The following is a 16,502-nucleotide window of genomic DNA, read 5'->3' on the forward strand; positions in this document are numbered from 1 at the left end:
CCCCTCTCCCCGGCCCCCTTCCCCCTTCCCTGGAGCAATGCATTTTGGAGGGGCTGCTGCCTCAGCGTATTACGAAATATGACAACAATGCAGTTTGGTCGTCCTCGTTTCGTTCTGCCGACGCTGCGGCTTCTTCTTCGACGTGTTCGTGGTCGTCGTCGTCTTCTTCTGCTCTTTTCTTTTGCTCTTTCGGTTTCTGTTCTCTCTGGTCGTTTGCATGCTCAGCACAAAACACCACTCTCTCTCTCGCACTCTCTTTCAAGTGGGTGGCTCTCGCTCTCCCTCTCTTTGCACCACTTGCAAATTGATTGCATTTCAATGAAGTTTCTGCGAGGCAGCTAAAAATAGCGTCGTGCGGGGGAAATCTCTAGCATAAGAGGCGGGCGCATTCCAAGTGCAACAGCAGCCGCAGCAACAACAACAGCGATTCCAAATGCCATCCATCCATCTACAAAAAAAAAAAAAAAAAAAACGGGTTTTGGCCAGAAGCGTGCCGGCGGCGGCGTCTCTACTATAAAGTACTGCTCTCTCGGTCGCGCGTCTAACTGAAACCGAAATGACTCGATATTTTCCCCATCGATTGAATAGGGCTGGGTCTGCTGGGGGTGTCCCCCAGGTGGAAATGTGGCACACGTAACCCACTGGACCTACAACTTGGGTAACTCCAGCGAACGGCGAACTGGGGCGTTACCCAAAACCAGGTACCCGCTGGGGAGCGTATCCGGCTATTTTTAGCCATTTAAAGGATCATTAGATCATGCCTGGAGAAGATCGTCAATCATTTGGTCAAACAAATGATCTGGCGATTGGGGAAATGCCTTCAGATCTAACACAAATGAGTTTTTTTGGGAATTGTAGGGCTGCCTTTCAGAGGAGTTTTCAGATTTAGCAAAAGACCGTGCGGCAAGGACCGCTTCATTACTTTTATACCCGATATTCAGTATATCCCTAATTTCTTCGTCTATTGGATCGGGTATAATCATGGAGATACATATGTACATATATAGGAAATCATTCACACAATCTTGAATTTTGCCTGGCATCCATATTACTTTTAGACCTCATTTATAAACCCTTAAGAACATCCCATATATGGTTTCGATTCAATGTTAGATTTCGTTGGAATAGATAGATAATTACAATAATTGTGAGCCATGAATCACCAATCAAAATGATTCATCAGAGCGGAATACGTACCAAGTGCATCCATCATTTGCATTCCCTTGCGAAATGCAAGGTTCTCGTGTGGCGAGTCCCAAGGGGTGTACATATCTCTCTCCACCGGTAGGGCCGTAACTGTGGGCACTACCCGAGAAGTAGCGAAGTACGACTACGAGTCGATCGAGGTTCTGGGTTCTCTGGGGCCTCTGTCGATCAACAGGTTTGCCTGCCTGACGGGCCATTTACTACTCGGCTTGATTTTTTCCCGCTATTCAAAGTGCCACCAGCTGAAATAAATTAATTGCTTAATTGTTTGTTGTTGCCGCTGCTGCTGCTGTGTTTGAGATGAAATTTGCTTTTAATTAAGAAACTCTCCACGAGGAAGGCGAGACTCTCCAACCTTCGCTGTGCTGCCTGTGCGTGGGAGGGGGGTTGCCTCTCTGCAGCTGTAGCTGTATCTGCATCTGTATCTGTATCTGTGAGTGTCGTATCTATTTGTTTTATTAGACCAAAGTCGTGCACTTTGTTAACGAAAGCCTGGCTGACTGACTGAAACGCGTTCTGCGTGGGATTCTCGAAGACAAGTATATCGTCCGCTGTTTTTGTTATTTAGTGTTTTGGCCAATTCTAAAACTGGTTTGCCAACAAGGAGTCGGCCGACAAAACGAAATCGAATGGATGTTGAATCACACAACAAAAGCAAAGAGCTTAGCAATAAAAGTAAGAATTACGAAATTTAGAATTGTGTCCATCTCTAGCTGATCTTTTTTTGGGGGTCACAATCTTAGGGATTTCCTCTTGAAACGAAAGCCGTCTTGTTGCCCAACGCATTGAAGTGCTTGACCTGAATACCTCTCCAGTGTCCAAGGGTCTCCAGTGCTCCAGGTCCAGTGAAAACTTCCCAGGGAAAACTTTCAATGCAAAGACGGAAACCAACCACTTTGCATCCCTCTCTCTCACTCCTTCTCTCTCTCTCTCTCTCTGTCTCTTTCCACTATCTTTTGGTTTGGGATTTCATAATCGAAATGAAAGCCGAAAGGCTGGGTGATGTTTCGAAATCGGTTACTCGCATTTCCTCAGACCAATTTTTGTTGCAGCGGATCCTAACTCTACAAATACGTATGTATCTAGTATCTATGTATCCATGTATCCATGTGTATGTGTGAAGGTGGCTTTGCCCTTTTCTAAGCCTCGTCTAACGGGACCCAGGCCCTGACGGACCCTCCACTCAAAGCGAGCGAGACGTCTTCGCCTCCAACTCCATCTTTCTGTACATGTTTCTGTTCGAGCAGTTTTCTCACACTCCCAAGCGGGCAACGAGGAACGCCAGCGGGCACAAAGAAAAGCTGACTCGAATGAGGAGTTGGTGCAGCGGGGGGCAAAGGTGAAGAGGCTGCGGTGAGAGGTGCACGGAGTGGGAAAAGGTTGGCTTGGCGTATACCCTTTCAGAGATCTCTTAATAGAGTTTTTTACTTAGATGCTTTCAACACAGAAAACGAAGGATTATTACGATATCTACGCGCAAGCGAGTGAGCCGGGGTTTGGCGCACGGGCGAAATGAGTGGCAGGTGGCTTGCCGATGACTATATTGTATAAATGCCATCGCACAGTGGGCGGAACGACCTATCTGGCGGCATTACGAGATTTAAGAGATATCGCTATGAAATTTAAGACTTTATGGATGGTATAGGGCCGATCGGTGAAAAATGTCTAAGTCTTATGATACGAAATTCATATCAATCGAGTTTTATACCAATTCAGGTAACAATCAAATTCTAACAACAAATTCTCTTTCTTTCCGATTCAGTGAGTATTCTATTCGATAGGTCAGCTATGGATACAAGCAAACAGCTTCATGCATTATGAAAATAATCGTACTAATTGTAATCGCTAATCAGCGATCAGCAGCAATATCGTAAGAAATCGATCACTAATCCGTGATCAAGTTGTATTGGTAAACGCACCCAATAATTTTTCTTGAGATGGACATTTTGCTAAAAATGAAAAATATATAGGTACATAGACATAAAATATGTTTTAATAATTAATCTTCAAGTGTATTAAATGCTTCGGTTTTTTCTTTTTTTTTTCAAAACCATTCAATTTAGATGAAGGTTTATAAGGCTCCATGTTAAACTGTTAGCCTTGATTGTACCGGATATATGCATATATATTTCTTATATATGTAAGATCGGACAGCTAGTGACCTCCCGCTTCAACAATACTTCTACAATACTCCTATTTCTCCTGCTCTCATGTGCATGTCTTTCAATCGAAAAAAAAGAACAGAATTAAAGACACCAAAAGCCAACGATCATAATTACGTGGCTAACCTTAAGAGTTGACACAAATCCGGGCTGGAGCCCGTTCCCAGCAATTAACTTCAAATGACACCAAATGCCACCGAGGCACGCCACCAAAGCCAGGGCCCCACAGAGCCACAGCAGTTGTCGAGTCGCTGGGGCGCCGCCCACCAGCCCGCCACCAAGCCGAGAGGAATATCGCAAGTGAACGGCAACTTTGATGACGCCCACAAGGCGACAACAACCATAGATGATGATCATCAATGCTGGGTATATGGGCATGGGGCATGGGGCATGGAGCATGGAGCAGCTTTCGGTTTATTTGATCAGCGAGTGTACGACTAGCATTCCATTGATTTGTAATAAAAGGGAAGATCGATTGAAGAAAAGAGACAGAGAGAGAGACAGAGAGAGAGAGAGAGAGAGAGAGATACAGAGAACGGAGGAAGTCTTACAGTGGTGTAATTTTTCCGAGATGTATCTGACAGCTACACAATCCATTCACACATTCACACACTCCCCTTGAAGTGCAATTGAAATACTGTGTGAAATTTTTGCAGCTCAAGCCTTGCCTAAAGTACAGTGATAATCCGCTTAAGGGGAAATCAAGTCCATTCAGTACTAAGGGTATATTTTCATAGATCCGTGTAGACCTGTGTAGATGGTAGATGGGAGCCCCTTCTGTGCGATACAACTCCATCTATTAGTACACGCTTCGCCTTGCCTTTGTGCCTTCTTGTAGCCCCTTCACTCCTCAGTACTCCCCTCTACACTCCTCTCTGGGCAATTGCCCCACCCCTCCACTGGTCCCCAGCCAACCCCTTCTGGGCCGCACTTTGGTTCGTGGCTCATTCAATTCAAATACTTCGTGATTTCGTCAGCCCGATTTTGCTGTTGCTGCAGCGTATTCGAGGCCATTGAGAGACGCAGACGGGGCAGCGGGGTGTCGGGGAAGATAGCTGAAAATACGACTTTAACTGCTCTTTGGCGATGCAGTTGGACAACGACGGCGTTTGCTGTCAAGAGATTTGCAGTTTCTTGATACCCTGTAATTGTAGAGCATCAGTCGGTATATATCAGTCGTTCGTATTTGCCAGCCAGCCCTCGATAGCGAAAAATGTATCCTCAGCCGTAGTAGGCGAAGAGGCATTTGACATTGCCGGAGATCAGTTCCAAAATCAATCAATTGAGTTATTCTAATTTCGTATCCTTTCAAAAAGAATCTGTATTTTTAAATAGATAAAATATACTTTATATTTAACATAATTATATAGTAGTGTATTTTTCGAATAAATATATTTCCTAAAAATGGAATATTATAATTGTTTTAAAGTGTTTTAGATTTACATTAAATACAAGCCGCATTAAAAAGACTGTCATATATTTTTAATATATTTAATTTAATTTCTGTTTCATTTCGCTAGTTAGTACCTGAAAAATGAAAATTTTGTTTGAAATATGGGTGTGTGGGGTTCAGATTATTACTATATATATTATTTTACATTACTTCACTTTAGTTTATTACCTAATTTTGTCAAATCAAAATAAAATCAAGTTCTCCTCAAATTTGTACAATAAACCAAAAGCAACAGCATTGATAACCAGAAAATGCTGAACGAAGATCCAGGCAGTTCTCTATACTTCTCTATAAACCAAGATTTGTCTGTTTTAAAAGTAAATGGCATGCATCCGTTATGTTATGGGAAATTTTCACAGCGAATCAACTTCATGCTCAAGCTGAGAAGAGTGTTTCGAGTACGGGGTATCACTTTGACGGGAGAATCGACTATGGCGTTCACTTTGGTTTCTGTTTTGGTTTGTTGCTTTGGGTTTGTGTGTATTTTGTTGTTAGTGTGGTGGCGTGATGACCTTGAGCCGCTCTTTTCAACCAAGTGGCTTTGTGTTGGCCAAGTGTCTGTCTGTCTGTCTGTCTGTCTGTCTCTCTGTCGGTCTGTCTTTATGTCTCTCCGAAGGTGTTACCCAGTTCCAGTTACTTCTGGCAGCTCTCCGCCGTGTGCATTCTATCTATATTGCAATGAGAGACACGCGGAAAGAGAGGGAAGGGGGAAAGAGATAGAGAGAGAGAGAGAGTGAAGGAAAGTCGGTAAGAAAAATCAAAAGCAGCAATGAACCTTCTCTCAGTATGCCCTTCCATTGTATACTCTATTTCTTGACAGAACTTCCATTTTGAATGGGAATCTTAGCAACGAAACACTTAGTATCTTAAATTGGCAGTGAGTCCCCAAATGATTGAACAAACAAATATTTACTTGGGCTCTGCCCTGTGTATCGGATGCCTGATTTCCGTGAGTACCCGGGGAGGGGATGCCTTTACATTCCACCATTTCTGAGCGATACGCGATATACATATGTACTTATTTCTATCCCGAAAAAATGCAGATAATCAGAGCCGCACCTACACTTCCATTATCCACCGATCGTGCCCAGTTCGAGCCTCAAACGCTGTTGCATGTTAGTCGAACAACAGTGGCTGAAGTTGACTGGACGCCCTCAGGATCCACGTATAATTCAATCACCGAAACAAAAGTCCCCAAAGGCGGCAAAGAAAACAGCGCTTTTGTGGCATATGTTGCCACAAATCCCGCCTCGACTGCACTTCGGAATACGCTCGAGGCATCTACCGATCCTGTCAAGCTCAAGCCTGTTTTAGGCTCAATCCTTCAGAGACTTGGAGTTAAGATCACGCCGCCTTTAAGCTCGAACCATTCAAGCCTCGGCCTCAAGTATCCAAAGACACGAAAAAACACATTGATTCCGTACGTTTCCAGTGTCCCAGCAACCAGAAATCTAGGACTGGTGCTTGTTCATCGCTCGACCAAAAATGCTCAAAGCAACAGAAGTTTACCCGGACTCAAATCTAAAATTGATGGCAAAGAAAAAACCAAAGACAGAATTCAGACTAAGAAGCCTGCCCAAACTCCTTTGAGGTCAAGCCATCCGATTAAGCGTCCAGAGACATGGAAGAGCCGACTGACTCCAACCAGATCTCAAGGGCTATTACTGATGGGCCTCAGTAGCCCATCCGGACCCAAAAAAAGCAGGCAGAAGAGTATGAGGCGTTCAACCAGAAAACTGGTCGCAAACGAAAACGGACATAAAATACACCGTAATATTTCTATTCCCGTGGAGCTTACAATACCAATGAAATATCTGGCCAGAGCAAAGTACGAGAAGGCGATCAAATATCTGCCCAGGAATGCGGAGGAGGAGAACGAGGAGGAGGAGGAGGAGGAGGAGGAGGAAGAAGAATATGAGGACTATGAGGAGTATGAGGAGAATGAAATGGAGAAAGAGTTGGCCAAGCACTACAAGACTCAAACAATTGTATACACCGACCCACCTGTGTGGATGGACACGCGGTACCATTTCCAGCACAACAGCCGACAGCCCCGACTCCGCGTAGAGTCTAATCCAATGCTGGAGTACTACCCCGATGATAAGAATAGAGAATCCGTGTGCAGGGATAAGTCAACAATTGTTGGAACGGATATTGTTACGAGCTTTATTAAGCCCTATATCTATCAGAAGACCTACGGCAAAAGAAAACTTAACAGGAAATGGCGGGACGATGAAAGCCGCCTTGAACACCTAGTTTTTTGCCACGGCCCTGAAGATACTTCTGTCTTTAAATTTCTAAAGTGCGCTATTATGCGCCACATGTTCTTTGAGTCTTTGTTACCCAAATATCCATACCACCAGGTCCAAGCAGGTCCAGCGTAGGCCTGTTTTGGAAATCTGGATCGGAAAACTGGAGCTGAAACAGAACACCATGGAGTGTTCTGCTGATCTTTGGAGAGGCTGCACCAAATCTCGGCTATCGTCTGTTGTTCAAGGCAAAGAAAGGCGCCTGATTCACCACGTACTATATCCTTTGTAGTCTGTGAAAGTCAAATAAAGTCGATGCCGAATATATGTCATTCAATTTGCAACACTCTTACTGTCCCTAACGACTTTCCACACATTCCTTTCCCTTTCGGCAACTGAATGAGCTAAAGCACAAATCTCTATAGAGATTGCAGTGTGCAATCCATCCAACTCAATGTTCAATTGTGAAGTGAAGGAAAGTCGGTAAGAAAATTCAATGGCAGCAATGAAACCTCCCTTAGTATGCCCTTCAATTGTATACCCAATTTACTGACAGAATTTAAATATTTGTTGCCATTTGTGTACAATTGAAATCTTCACAGGGAAACTCTTAGTGTTATAAATTGACAGTGAAATCGGTAAGGGTTGTCCTGAATGTTGAACCATTTGATTTTTGCCCTGTTCATGGGTTGCCTGATCTGCGTGAGTACCCGGGGATGGTGTTGGAGGGGGGTTGTTCGAATGTATTTCCATTCCTTAATTTTTGAGCGTTACTAAACTTATCTCTATCCCGAATAAATGCAGATAATCAGAGCCGCACCTACACTGCCACCGTCCACGGTTCGTGTCCACTTAAAGCCTTCTTCAAGCTCAATACACTCGCCACGGACAACCACATCCAAGGGACTTGCCATTTTCAAAGTTAATTCCACAACTCATGACTGGTGGCGTTTTAGATCGAAAACAGTTGATTCCAACAGCAAAGCAAAGGTCCAAGGAATCGGAAATGAAAAGAGGCTGGTGCTGCTGGATCTTCGTCCGACCACAAATTCTCAAAACTTCAGTACCCCATCAGGACGCAAATCAGATATTAATATCGAAAGGGAAAACGAAGACAAAGGGCTGAGTAAAAAGCGTTCCCACGTACGGGTCGTGGTTCCTTTAAGCTCAACCCGTCTGAGCGTTGGCGCTAAGGATCCAAAAACACGGAAAATCGGAGTAACTCCGAATACTTCCATGTTTCCAGCAACCAGAAATCAAGGACTGTTGCTGCTGGATCCGCGTCCGGCCACAAATGCTCAAAACCTCAGTGCGTCATCAATACAAAAATCTCATATTAAAGGCGAGGGCAGAGCGAAGACTAAAAATCGTTCCCAAATAAGACGCACGACGTCCTTGACGTCAATCCATCCGAGCGTTGGGGTCGATGATCCGAAGACACGGGAAATCGGAGTGACATCGAACGCTTCCACGTTTCCAGTAACCAGAAATCTAGGACTGATGCTGCTGGATCCTCGTCCGATCACAAAGGCTCAAAACCTCAGTGCGTCATCAATACAAAAATCTCATATTAAAGGCGAGGGCAGAACGCAGACTAAAAATCGTTCCCAAATAAGACGCACGACGTCCTTGACGTCAATCCATCCGAGCGTTGGGGTCGATGATCCGAAGACACGGGAAATCGGAGTGACATCGAACGCTTCCACGTTTCCAGTAACCAGAAATCTAGGACTGATGCTGCTGGATCCTCGTCCGATCACATATTTTCAAAACCTCAGTAGCCCCCCATCCGGATTCAAAAGCCAGGTACAAAAAACCACCCGTGAAATTCCCATGGAGCTTACAATACCGATGAAATATCTGGCCAGGCCACAGAGCGTGTTGATGATGGACCGGGTACTGGAAGATGATCAAATGATACATACCGAAGCACCTGTGTGGAAGGACACGCGGTACCATTTCCAGCACCAAAGCCGACAACCTAAAATACGCCTAGAGTCGAGTCCAATAATGGAGTTCTATCCCGATGATGGGAAGATAAACACCGTGTGCTGGGACAAATCAACCATTAGGCGAGCGGATATGGTTATGAACTATATTAAGCCTCATATCTATAAAAAGCCGTACGGCAAGAGGCACCTTTACCCTGCATTTCGAAAGGCAAATGGCACATCGGGTATGCCATTGTTATTCTGCCACAGTTCTAATTCGGTTCCTGTTCAAATGTTTTTGAAATGTATGATAATGCGCAACATGATGATGGAGTCGTTGGTACCCAAATATCCCTACCACCAGGTCCAACCAGGTCCATAATAGTGCTGCTTTGGAAAACTGGATCTAAAGCTGAAACTAAACACTATGGAGGATCCTGCTGCTATTTATTGATCTGATGATCTTTTGATCTGCATTCATTTTGTTTTATCATAGTATACATTGTTCTTTCATTCCCCAAATGGAATTGTGGAATAGTCTCATTTCCAATATAAAATTCATAGTGTTACATGTGCATATTCTAGTTATTTATTTCTTAAATTTGCTGTGAATAAAACTATTAGGATACTCAAAAATGTACAAGATAAGCGTGATGGTTTTCCTCTGCCTCTGTTGCTTTATTACCGTAAGTCGATCAAACAAACAGTTAGATAAACCATTCAACCAATCATTCAAATCCCATTAGACGATTCCCTTGAATCGCCGTCATCTAGTCGGACCGCAAGGCACTTACCCAATGAATACATCGCACATGGTAATCGCTGGTAACCGCAGCAGACTGGTAGTCGACTATGATCTTGGGTTGAGCGACCAGGCAAAAGATTCGATAAGTGCTGGTCGGGGTATCCGACTCTTCCAAATTCCCTCATTTGAAAATGCTCAAACCAAGAGGGAGAATACGGGAGCAATAAACACAACGGGGGACATCACTCTTTCGCATAGATCTACTAAGAACTATGACGAGAAACGAAAGCCTAGAGCAAGGGATGGAGAAGAAGAGGGAGGAGGAGTAGGAGGAGGAGAGGGAGAGGTAGTAGTTAACGAAGCTCAAGAAAAGACAAGAGCAAGAGACGGCGACGGCGACGGAGAAGGTGGAGATGTAGTCCAATCTAAAGAAAAGCCAGTTGACGATGAACTTGCGATGGATCAGGAAGACGACGAGGAGGGATCAGACAAGGATGAAGAAGAAGTGGTGGAAAATAAATTGAGTACAGTAAGCAGTGCCAGAAAGGAGCTGAAGGTTACAGAATTAGCCCCAGACCCAGAATTATTACCAGAACCAGAACCAGAAGCAGAAGACGAAGAGGATCGAGATGATGACGATGTGGAGGAGATTGAAGAACTGGCGAAAAAATCAGATGCTGCTGAGCAAAATATGGGCTTCAAGGACCTACTCGGACCGAAGACACCAAGAGGCCGTGGCTTTCTTAACAAACAAGGGGAAAGCGGATATAGAGAAGCCATATCCTATGCCGGCGGTTGGAAGGACACGCGCAGGGAGGAGTGGAGAAGTGCGCTCGCTCGTGCCGGCGTTATGTCCAATCCCCTCGAGGACTACTATCCATCAAACACGAAAAATCTCAGCACGGTGTGCAAAGATAGATCGTCGATAATGAATTTTCCAAGAGTCATTAAGTGGCTGCACAAGGTTCTCACAAACATCACATACACCCAGCGGCCAATCTTCGTCGAGCTTAGGCGGGAGCTGTTCAAATTCGGCAAATCGGAGTTGTGCCACAAAACTACAATGGATAAATGGAAGGATTATCAATACTGCGCCCTCATGCGCAATCAGCGGATGGAGTACATGATTCCACATTATCCGCTGCACCAAATCGGCTATCGTCTGTTGTTCAAGGCAAAGAAAGGCGCCTGATTCGCCAGTTACTATCTTCTTTGTAGTCTGTGAAAATCAAATAAAATGAATGCAGAATATCTGTTTTGTGACAACACTCGTACTTTATCGAAGGACTTTCCACTCACTCCATCTGAAGTGGGTTTCACAGCTTTCATACTGATATTTATATCGGGGTATCTTTCCCGTAGCCCTTAACTGTCAGCACAAACTGAGGAGCCTGGGCATATTATTCCAAAGGCTAAAAACAAAATACAGACACAACACAAAAAATACATGAACGATGAAAGTAAATTATCTAGTGTATGTTGCCATTGGATGCTTGATCGTAAGTACCACAGAGTATTCGATGCCATAAACACGGTGCAATAATGTCCTACAGATGATGCCTTTTATGGTGGATACCATGCCAATGATAGCCAATGAAGGTGTTACGAAACTGGGCGAAAAAACTGGTGTCTCCTCCGCCAGACATCCTCATAGCGAGCAGCTGCTAATGAAGGGTATCACTGAAGCTGAATATCTGGATCGGCAGGACATGCAGATGGCGGCTGATTACTCTGCTTATGGGAGACAGAAAAAGGCGCAGGATATGCAGAGTGACGCCAGAAAGGAAAAGAAGCAGGATTTGCAAAGTTATGGCGGACTGGAACAGGAGCAGGATATGCAGATGGCGGCTGATAACTCTGATCTGGGCCTTCGCATGTTTCCCATAGTATATCGAAGCGAGCCGCCACCTCGTGAAGCACCTCTCAGCACTGCACCACCCCAGTTGGAAAATAAGTGGACTAGACGGTCTAGTGTCGATCCTATCCTCAACTTCTGGGCCAAGGCCGAGGATAAAGTAACAAAAGGAACTACTAAGTTGCACTTACCAAGAAAATATGACGAAGTGGAGGCTGAAGCTGGCAAAGAAAGTGATGGTGCTGGTGCTAGTGCTGGTTCTGGTACTGGTACTGTCGAACAGAGAGCTGGTACAGAGATGACCATATCCATGCCGCGATACGTGACTGATCATATGGGTAAATGGGTATTCAATCCGTGGGGCGTCACTTTCGGGGATGCTTGGGAAGATACTCGTTTCCAGTTTGAAGGCAAACATTCTGTGCCGTGGGTCCTGGTAGATTATGGCGAACCTGGCGCGTATCGGATGGAAAAGCTCCATGGATCAGTGTGCCAGGGCAAGTCGACCATTTACAACGTTCCCAAAATATACAAATGGTTTCCACGGTATATTGATACGAAAAAACGCAATCACCGGAACATCCTAGTTAATCTGAGAAAGGAGATCTACAAAGATGGCAGATCGGAGAACTGCCACACCTCGGACTTAGACGATTGGTACGCGTACATGCACTGCTCTCTATTGCGAAATATGCGAATGGATTATTTCGTACCCAATTATCCTCTCCACCGTTGGTATAACACCGACTAATACCACCCATACCATCTATCCGATATTCCCATTACCATTGTAGTGTGAATGAAATAAAACTGAAAATATTTGTTTTGTGTATAATATTGATGCGTTTTTATACCTGATACTGAAAGATTATAGGGGTATACTAGGTTTGTGGTGCAATTGGATGTATATAACACTCAGAAGAAAGATATATTCTTGATCAGTCGATATAGCTCCCATATACTCTCCTTCGAGCAGAGTGTGCCCTCTGGCGTGTGACTGAGTATCCGGTATAAATGACGAGCCGCGGCCCATGCAGCGCCTCACAACGCTCCCGCTCGTTCGCCATAGATTTCTACGCGTAGAAAAGCGAAGGGAAGGACCTGCTCATTCCGAAGATGCCAAGAGACCATGGATTTCTTAATAAACAAGAAGGCATATCCTATGCCGGCAGTGGGAATGGCGAAGGAAGGAATGGTGAAGTGCGCTCGCTCGTTCCGGCATTATGTCCAATCCCCTCGAGAGATTGAATGAATCGATGATGATCGACTCAGCACGGTGTGCAAAGATAAATCGTCGATAGTGAATTTTCCATAAGTCAATAAGTGGCTGCACAAGGTTCTCACGAACATCTCATATCTCTAGCGGCAAATTTCGTCGAGCTTAGACGGGAGCTTTACAAACTCGGCAAATCGGAGATGTTCCACCTAACTGATATGGTTAATGTATGATATGATATGTATATTGGGGTATTTTTCCCGTAGCCCTTGACAGTCGGCAACCGAATCTCTATATCTATAGACATTTCGAGAAGAAACTGAGGAGCATGGGCATATCTGTACTGCTAATATTTGTTGTATCATTAAGTCGTCTCAAAGGCTAACAACAAAATACAGACACAACACAAAAAATACATGAACGATGAAAGTAAATTATCTAGTGTATGTTGCCATTGGATGCTTGATCGTAAGTACCATCCCATAGAGTACTCGATGCCATAAACACGGTGCAATAATGTCCTATAGATGATGCCTTTTATGGTGGATACCATGCCAATGATAGCCAATGAAGGTGTCACGAAACTGGGCGAAGAAACTGGTGTCTCCTCCGCCAGACATCCTTATAGCCAGCAGCTGCTAATGAAGGGTATCACTGAAGCTGAATATCTGGATCGGCAGGACATGCAGATGGCGGCTGATTACTCTGCTTATGGCAGACAGAAAAAGGCGCAGGATATGCAGAGTGACGCCAGAAAGGAAAAGAAGCAGGATTTGCAAAGTTATGGCGGACTGGAACAGGAGCAGGATATGCAGATGGCGGCTGATAACTCTGGTCTGGGCCTTCGCATGTTTCCCAAAGTATATCGAAACGAGCCGCCACCTCGTGAAGCACATCGCAGCACTGCACCACCCCAGTTGAAAAATAAGTGGAATAGACGGATTAGTGTCCATCCTCTCCGCACCAAGGGTCTCCTCAACTTCTGGGCCAAGGCCAAGGATAAAGTAACTAAAGGAACCACTAAGTTACTACCAAGAAAATATGACGAAGTGGAGGCTGAAGATGGTAATGAAAGTGATGGTGCTGGTGCTGGTGATGATTCTGGTGCTGATTCTGGTGCCGGTGCTGGTACTGTCGAACAGAGAGCTGGTACAGAGATGACCATATCCATGCCGCGATACGTGACTGATCATATGGGTAATTGGGTATTCAATCCGTGGGGCGTCACTTTCGGGGATGTTTGGGAAGATACTCGTTTCCAGTTTGAAGGCAGAAATTGGTTGCCATGGGTCCAGATAGATTTACCCGAACGTGGCGAGTATCGGATGGAAAAGCTTCATGGTTCAGTGTGCCAGGGCAAGTCGACCGTTTACAACCGTCCCAGAATTTACAAATGGTTTCCACGGTATATTGATACGAAAAAACGCAATCACCGGAATATCCTAGTTAATCTGAGGACGGAGATCTACACAGACGGCAGATCGGAGAACTGCCACACCTCGGACTTAGACGATTGGTACGCGTACATGCACTGCTCTCTATTGCGAAATATGCGGATGGATTATTTGGTACCCAATTATCCTCTCCACCGTTGGTATAACACCGACTAATACCACCCACACCATCCATCCGTTATTGCCATTCCCAGTGAAGTGTGAATGAAATAAATCTGAAAATATTTGTTTTGGTTATAATATTGATGCGTTTTTATACCCGATACTCAAAGATTTTACGGGTATACTAGGTTTGTGGAGTAATTGAATGTATGTAACACTCAGAAGATAGATATATAGTTGATATAGCTCCCACACACTCTTCTTCGAGCAGAGTAAGGCACTCTGGCGTGTGACTGAGTATCCAGTATCCGCTCGTTCACCATAGATTTCCACGCTAAATTAGTTGACTTTGACTGATAATAATAATACGTAGGGTAGTCCGTAAATATATTTAAAAATACCATTAATGCGCATTAAAGTATTGATAATTTAAAACAAGAACAACAAAATTGTATTTATGACAAAACAAAAAAAAGGAAAAATCCCAAGGTGCACAGCAGATGAAACAGAAAGAATTATTTGACTTGAGCAAAAACCTCAGTTTGGGCGGTTTAAATGGATTCGATAGATACAATAATACTACAATCGATAGACCTTTGCATTAAATTTCCAAAAAATTTTGTGATCTTGAAACATTTGGAACACATATATACAAACAATTGGGAAGCATCTCCTGAGAGGCACATGATGAAAAATTATCTTGTTTTTGGCATCACCTGTCTAATCAGCGTGAGTTCGGGAGTGGACTTTTATCTTTTTTTGTTCTTTATATTATCCGAAACTCCACTTCTCTTCTCTCCTCTTGGGTGCGGTGTGGTGTACAGGCATCATCGTTTTCCTTCGTGGTGGAGGCGGCCACAATTGGTCGAAATGGTCGTCCACGTCTTACCCTATCGATGACTGCGCATTCTAGGAGTGCCATCCAATCGATGCGTGAGTTTGCCCTATATATGGGTCCGAAAGGGTTGCAGCCCACACCCGAGGAGTCCTCACGCCAGCGTATGCTGGACTTTAAGCTTATTCCCCCAGCACAACGCCAAATGTTGGCGGATGACGAAAGCTTGCCCTATGAATTGAGAAGTCAATTACCGGAGTTCCAAGCGAAACAGAATGCTCGTAATCCACGCGGCATCAAGTGCAGGAGAAGGGCTGCCTTACTACAAGAAAGGAATGTAGAAGGGAATAAGAAGGATGCTGCAGGATCTGGCAGCTCTGATACAGAGTTTCAGGAGTGTAATGTCTCTGATGAAGATTCTAACGACACTTCAGGAGCGGACGATCCATTGATTGCGATTCAATTTGTATTTTCTATGATATCGTTCGCCCCACTAGTCCCACTAGTACTATTGTAATTACTATAAATTCGTTTCGAGTAATTTAGTAATTCAGCAGGGGCTACTGGTGTTTTCTGTGCAGACGAAAAGTTGCACGTCGCTCACCTTCGTTTCGGGCCGCAAGAACGAAAGAAGTTCTCAAGTGCTGCTGTTGCATTTCTGCTGTCACCGTTCATTTGCTGTTGCATTTTGCGAAACTGTCACAACCGATGACCCAATTGTGTACTTGGGATTGGGTTGGGGTATCCACATTACAGACACACTCGTGTACTGGTTGCAAGGTATGCATGTGTAGAGGGTCTTAGTTTACTGAGTTAGCAAGAAGTGCTGTGCAGTGCAGTGCCGTGCCGTGCCGCCTAAAATGTAGCAACAGCAGCGCTTCCATACACATTTGTACATACGAGCGCAGCGATTTTTCATAAATAATTGGAGCAGTTTGCTAGCGTTGCTCACGCTTTTTGGGCAAGGTAACAGCAACATTTGGCCAAGGTAAGAACAGCCCTCATAAACAGACAAACAAACCAGCAAAAATTTGGAAAAATTCGGAAAAGAAAATCTTTCACAGAGACAGGCCTTATCTGAGTGGGGGAGGACAGAGTGAGTCCTGTTGTCGCTGCTGATAAGGAAAAATCAATAGCCGATAAGCGTCCTGGTTATCACAGGAGGACAGGATTGGTTATCTTTATCTTTGCGTATCTGCGTATCTGCGCAGGGGTGGCAACAATCTTAATTATAACATTTAAATATGTATATCCTGCCCCGGATATCGCTCTTTGACATTCCCTCTGATAATAA

The 16,502-nt window shown here is 44.4% G+C and overlaps 5 protein-coding genes across 7 annotated transcripts; all 5 read left to right on the top strand.

Annotated features, from left to right (window-relative positions):
• The first annotated feature begins 5,625 nt into the window (after positions 1-5,625).
• LOC117187202 lies at positions 5,626-7,395 on the top strand. Its single transcript, XM_033389350.1, has 2 exons — positions 5,626-5,770; positions 5,865-7,395. Exons 1-2 carry the CDS (start codon positions 5,711-5,713, stop codon positions 7,203-7,205), a joined length of 1,401 nt encoding a protein of 466 aa, XP_033245241.1. The 5' UTR covers positions 5,626-5,710; the 3' UTR covers positions 7,206-7,395.
• Positions 7,396-7,603: 208 nt separating this feature from the next.
• Positions 7,604-10,997, top strand: LOC117185902. 2 transcript variants are annotated; one of them, XM_033389349.1, is made up of 3 exons: positions 7,623-7,772; positions 7,875-9,687; positions 9,748-10,997. In XM_033389349.1, the coding sequence occupies exons 2-3, from the start codon at positions 9,637-9,639 to the stop codon at positions 10,936-10,938; spliced, it is 1,242 nt and encodes a 413-aa protein (XP_033245240.1). In that variant the 5' UTR covers positions 7,623-7,772; positions 7,875-9,636; the 3' UTR covers positions 10,939-10,997. The 2 variants fall into 2 exon arrangements, with proteins under 2 accessions (XP_033245239.1, XP_033245240.1); XM_033389348.1 differs by lacking the exon at positions 9,748-10,997 and having other exon boundaries at positions 7,604-7,772; positions 7,875-9,633.
• A 72-nt stretch (positions 10,998-11,069) lies between these two features.
• On the top strand, positions 11,070-12,409 carry LOC108153922. 2 transcript variants are annotated; one of them, XM_033389353.1, is made up of 2 exons: positions 11,070-11,220; positions 11,300-12,409. In XM_033389353.1, exons 1-2 carry the CDS (start codon positions 11,194-11,196, stop codon positions 12,350-12,352), a joined length of 1,080 nt encoding a protein of 359 aa, XP_033245244.1. In that variant the 5' UTR covers positions 11,070-11,193; the 3' UTR covers positions 12,353-12,409. The 2 variants fall into 2 exon arrangements, with proteins under 2 accessions (XP_033245244.1, XP_033245243.1); XM_033389352.1 differs by having other exon boundaries at positions 11,134-11,245; positions 11,300-12,407.
• A 705-nt stretch (positions 12,410-13,114) lies between these two features.
• Positions 13,115-14,508, top strand: LOC108154898. Its single transcript, XM_017285347.2, has 2 exons — positions 13,115-13,285; positions 13,345-14,508. The coding sequence occupies exons 1-2, from the start codon at positions 13,241-13,243 to the stop codon at positions 14,425-14,427; spliced, it is 1,128 nt and encodes a 375-aa protein (XP_017140836.2). The 5' UTR covers positions 13,115-13,240; the 3' UTR covers positions 14,428-14,508.
• Positions 14,509-14,962: 454 nt separating this feature from the next.
• Positions 14,963-15,752, top strand: LOC117187203. The gene is made up of 2 exons (XM_033389355.1): positions 14,963-15,102; positions 15,198-15,752. Exons 1-2 carry the CDS (start codon positions 15,058-15,060, stop codon positions 15,723-15,725), a joined length of 573 nt encoding a protein of 190 aa, XP_033245246.1. The 5' UTR covers positions 14,963-15,057; the 3' UTR covers positions 15,726-15,752.
• Positions 15,753-16,502: the final 750 nt, after the last annotated feature.

This window comes from Drosophila miranda, chromosome 2 (genome assembly GCF_003369915.1).
Source record: "Drosophila miranda strain MSH22 chromosome 2, D.miranda_PacBio2.1, whole genome shotgun sequence".
Lineage (NCBI taxonomy): Eukaryota > Metazoa > Arthropoda > Insecta > Diptera > Drosophilidae > Drosophila > Drosophila miranda.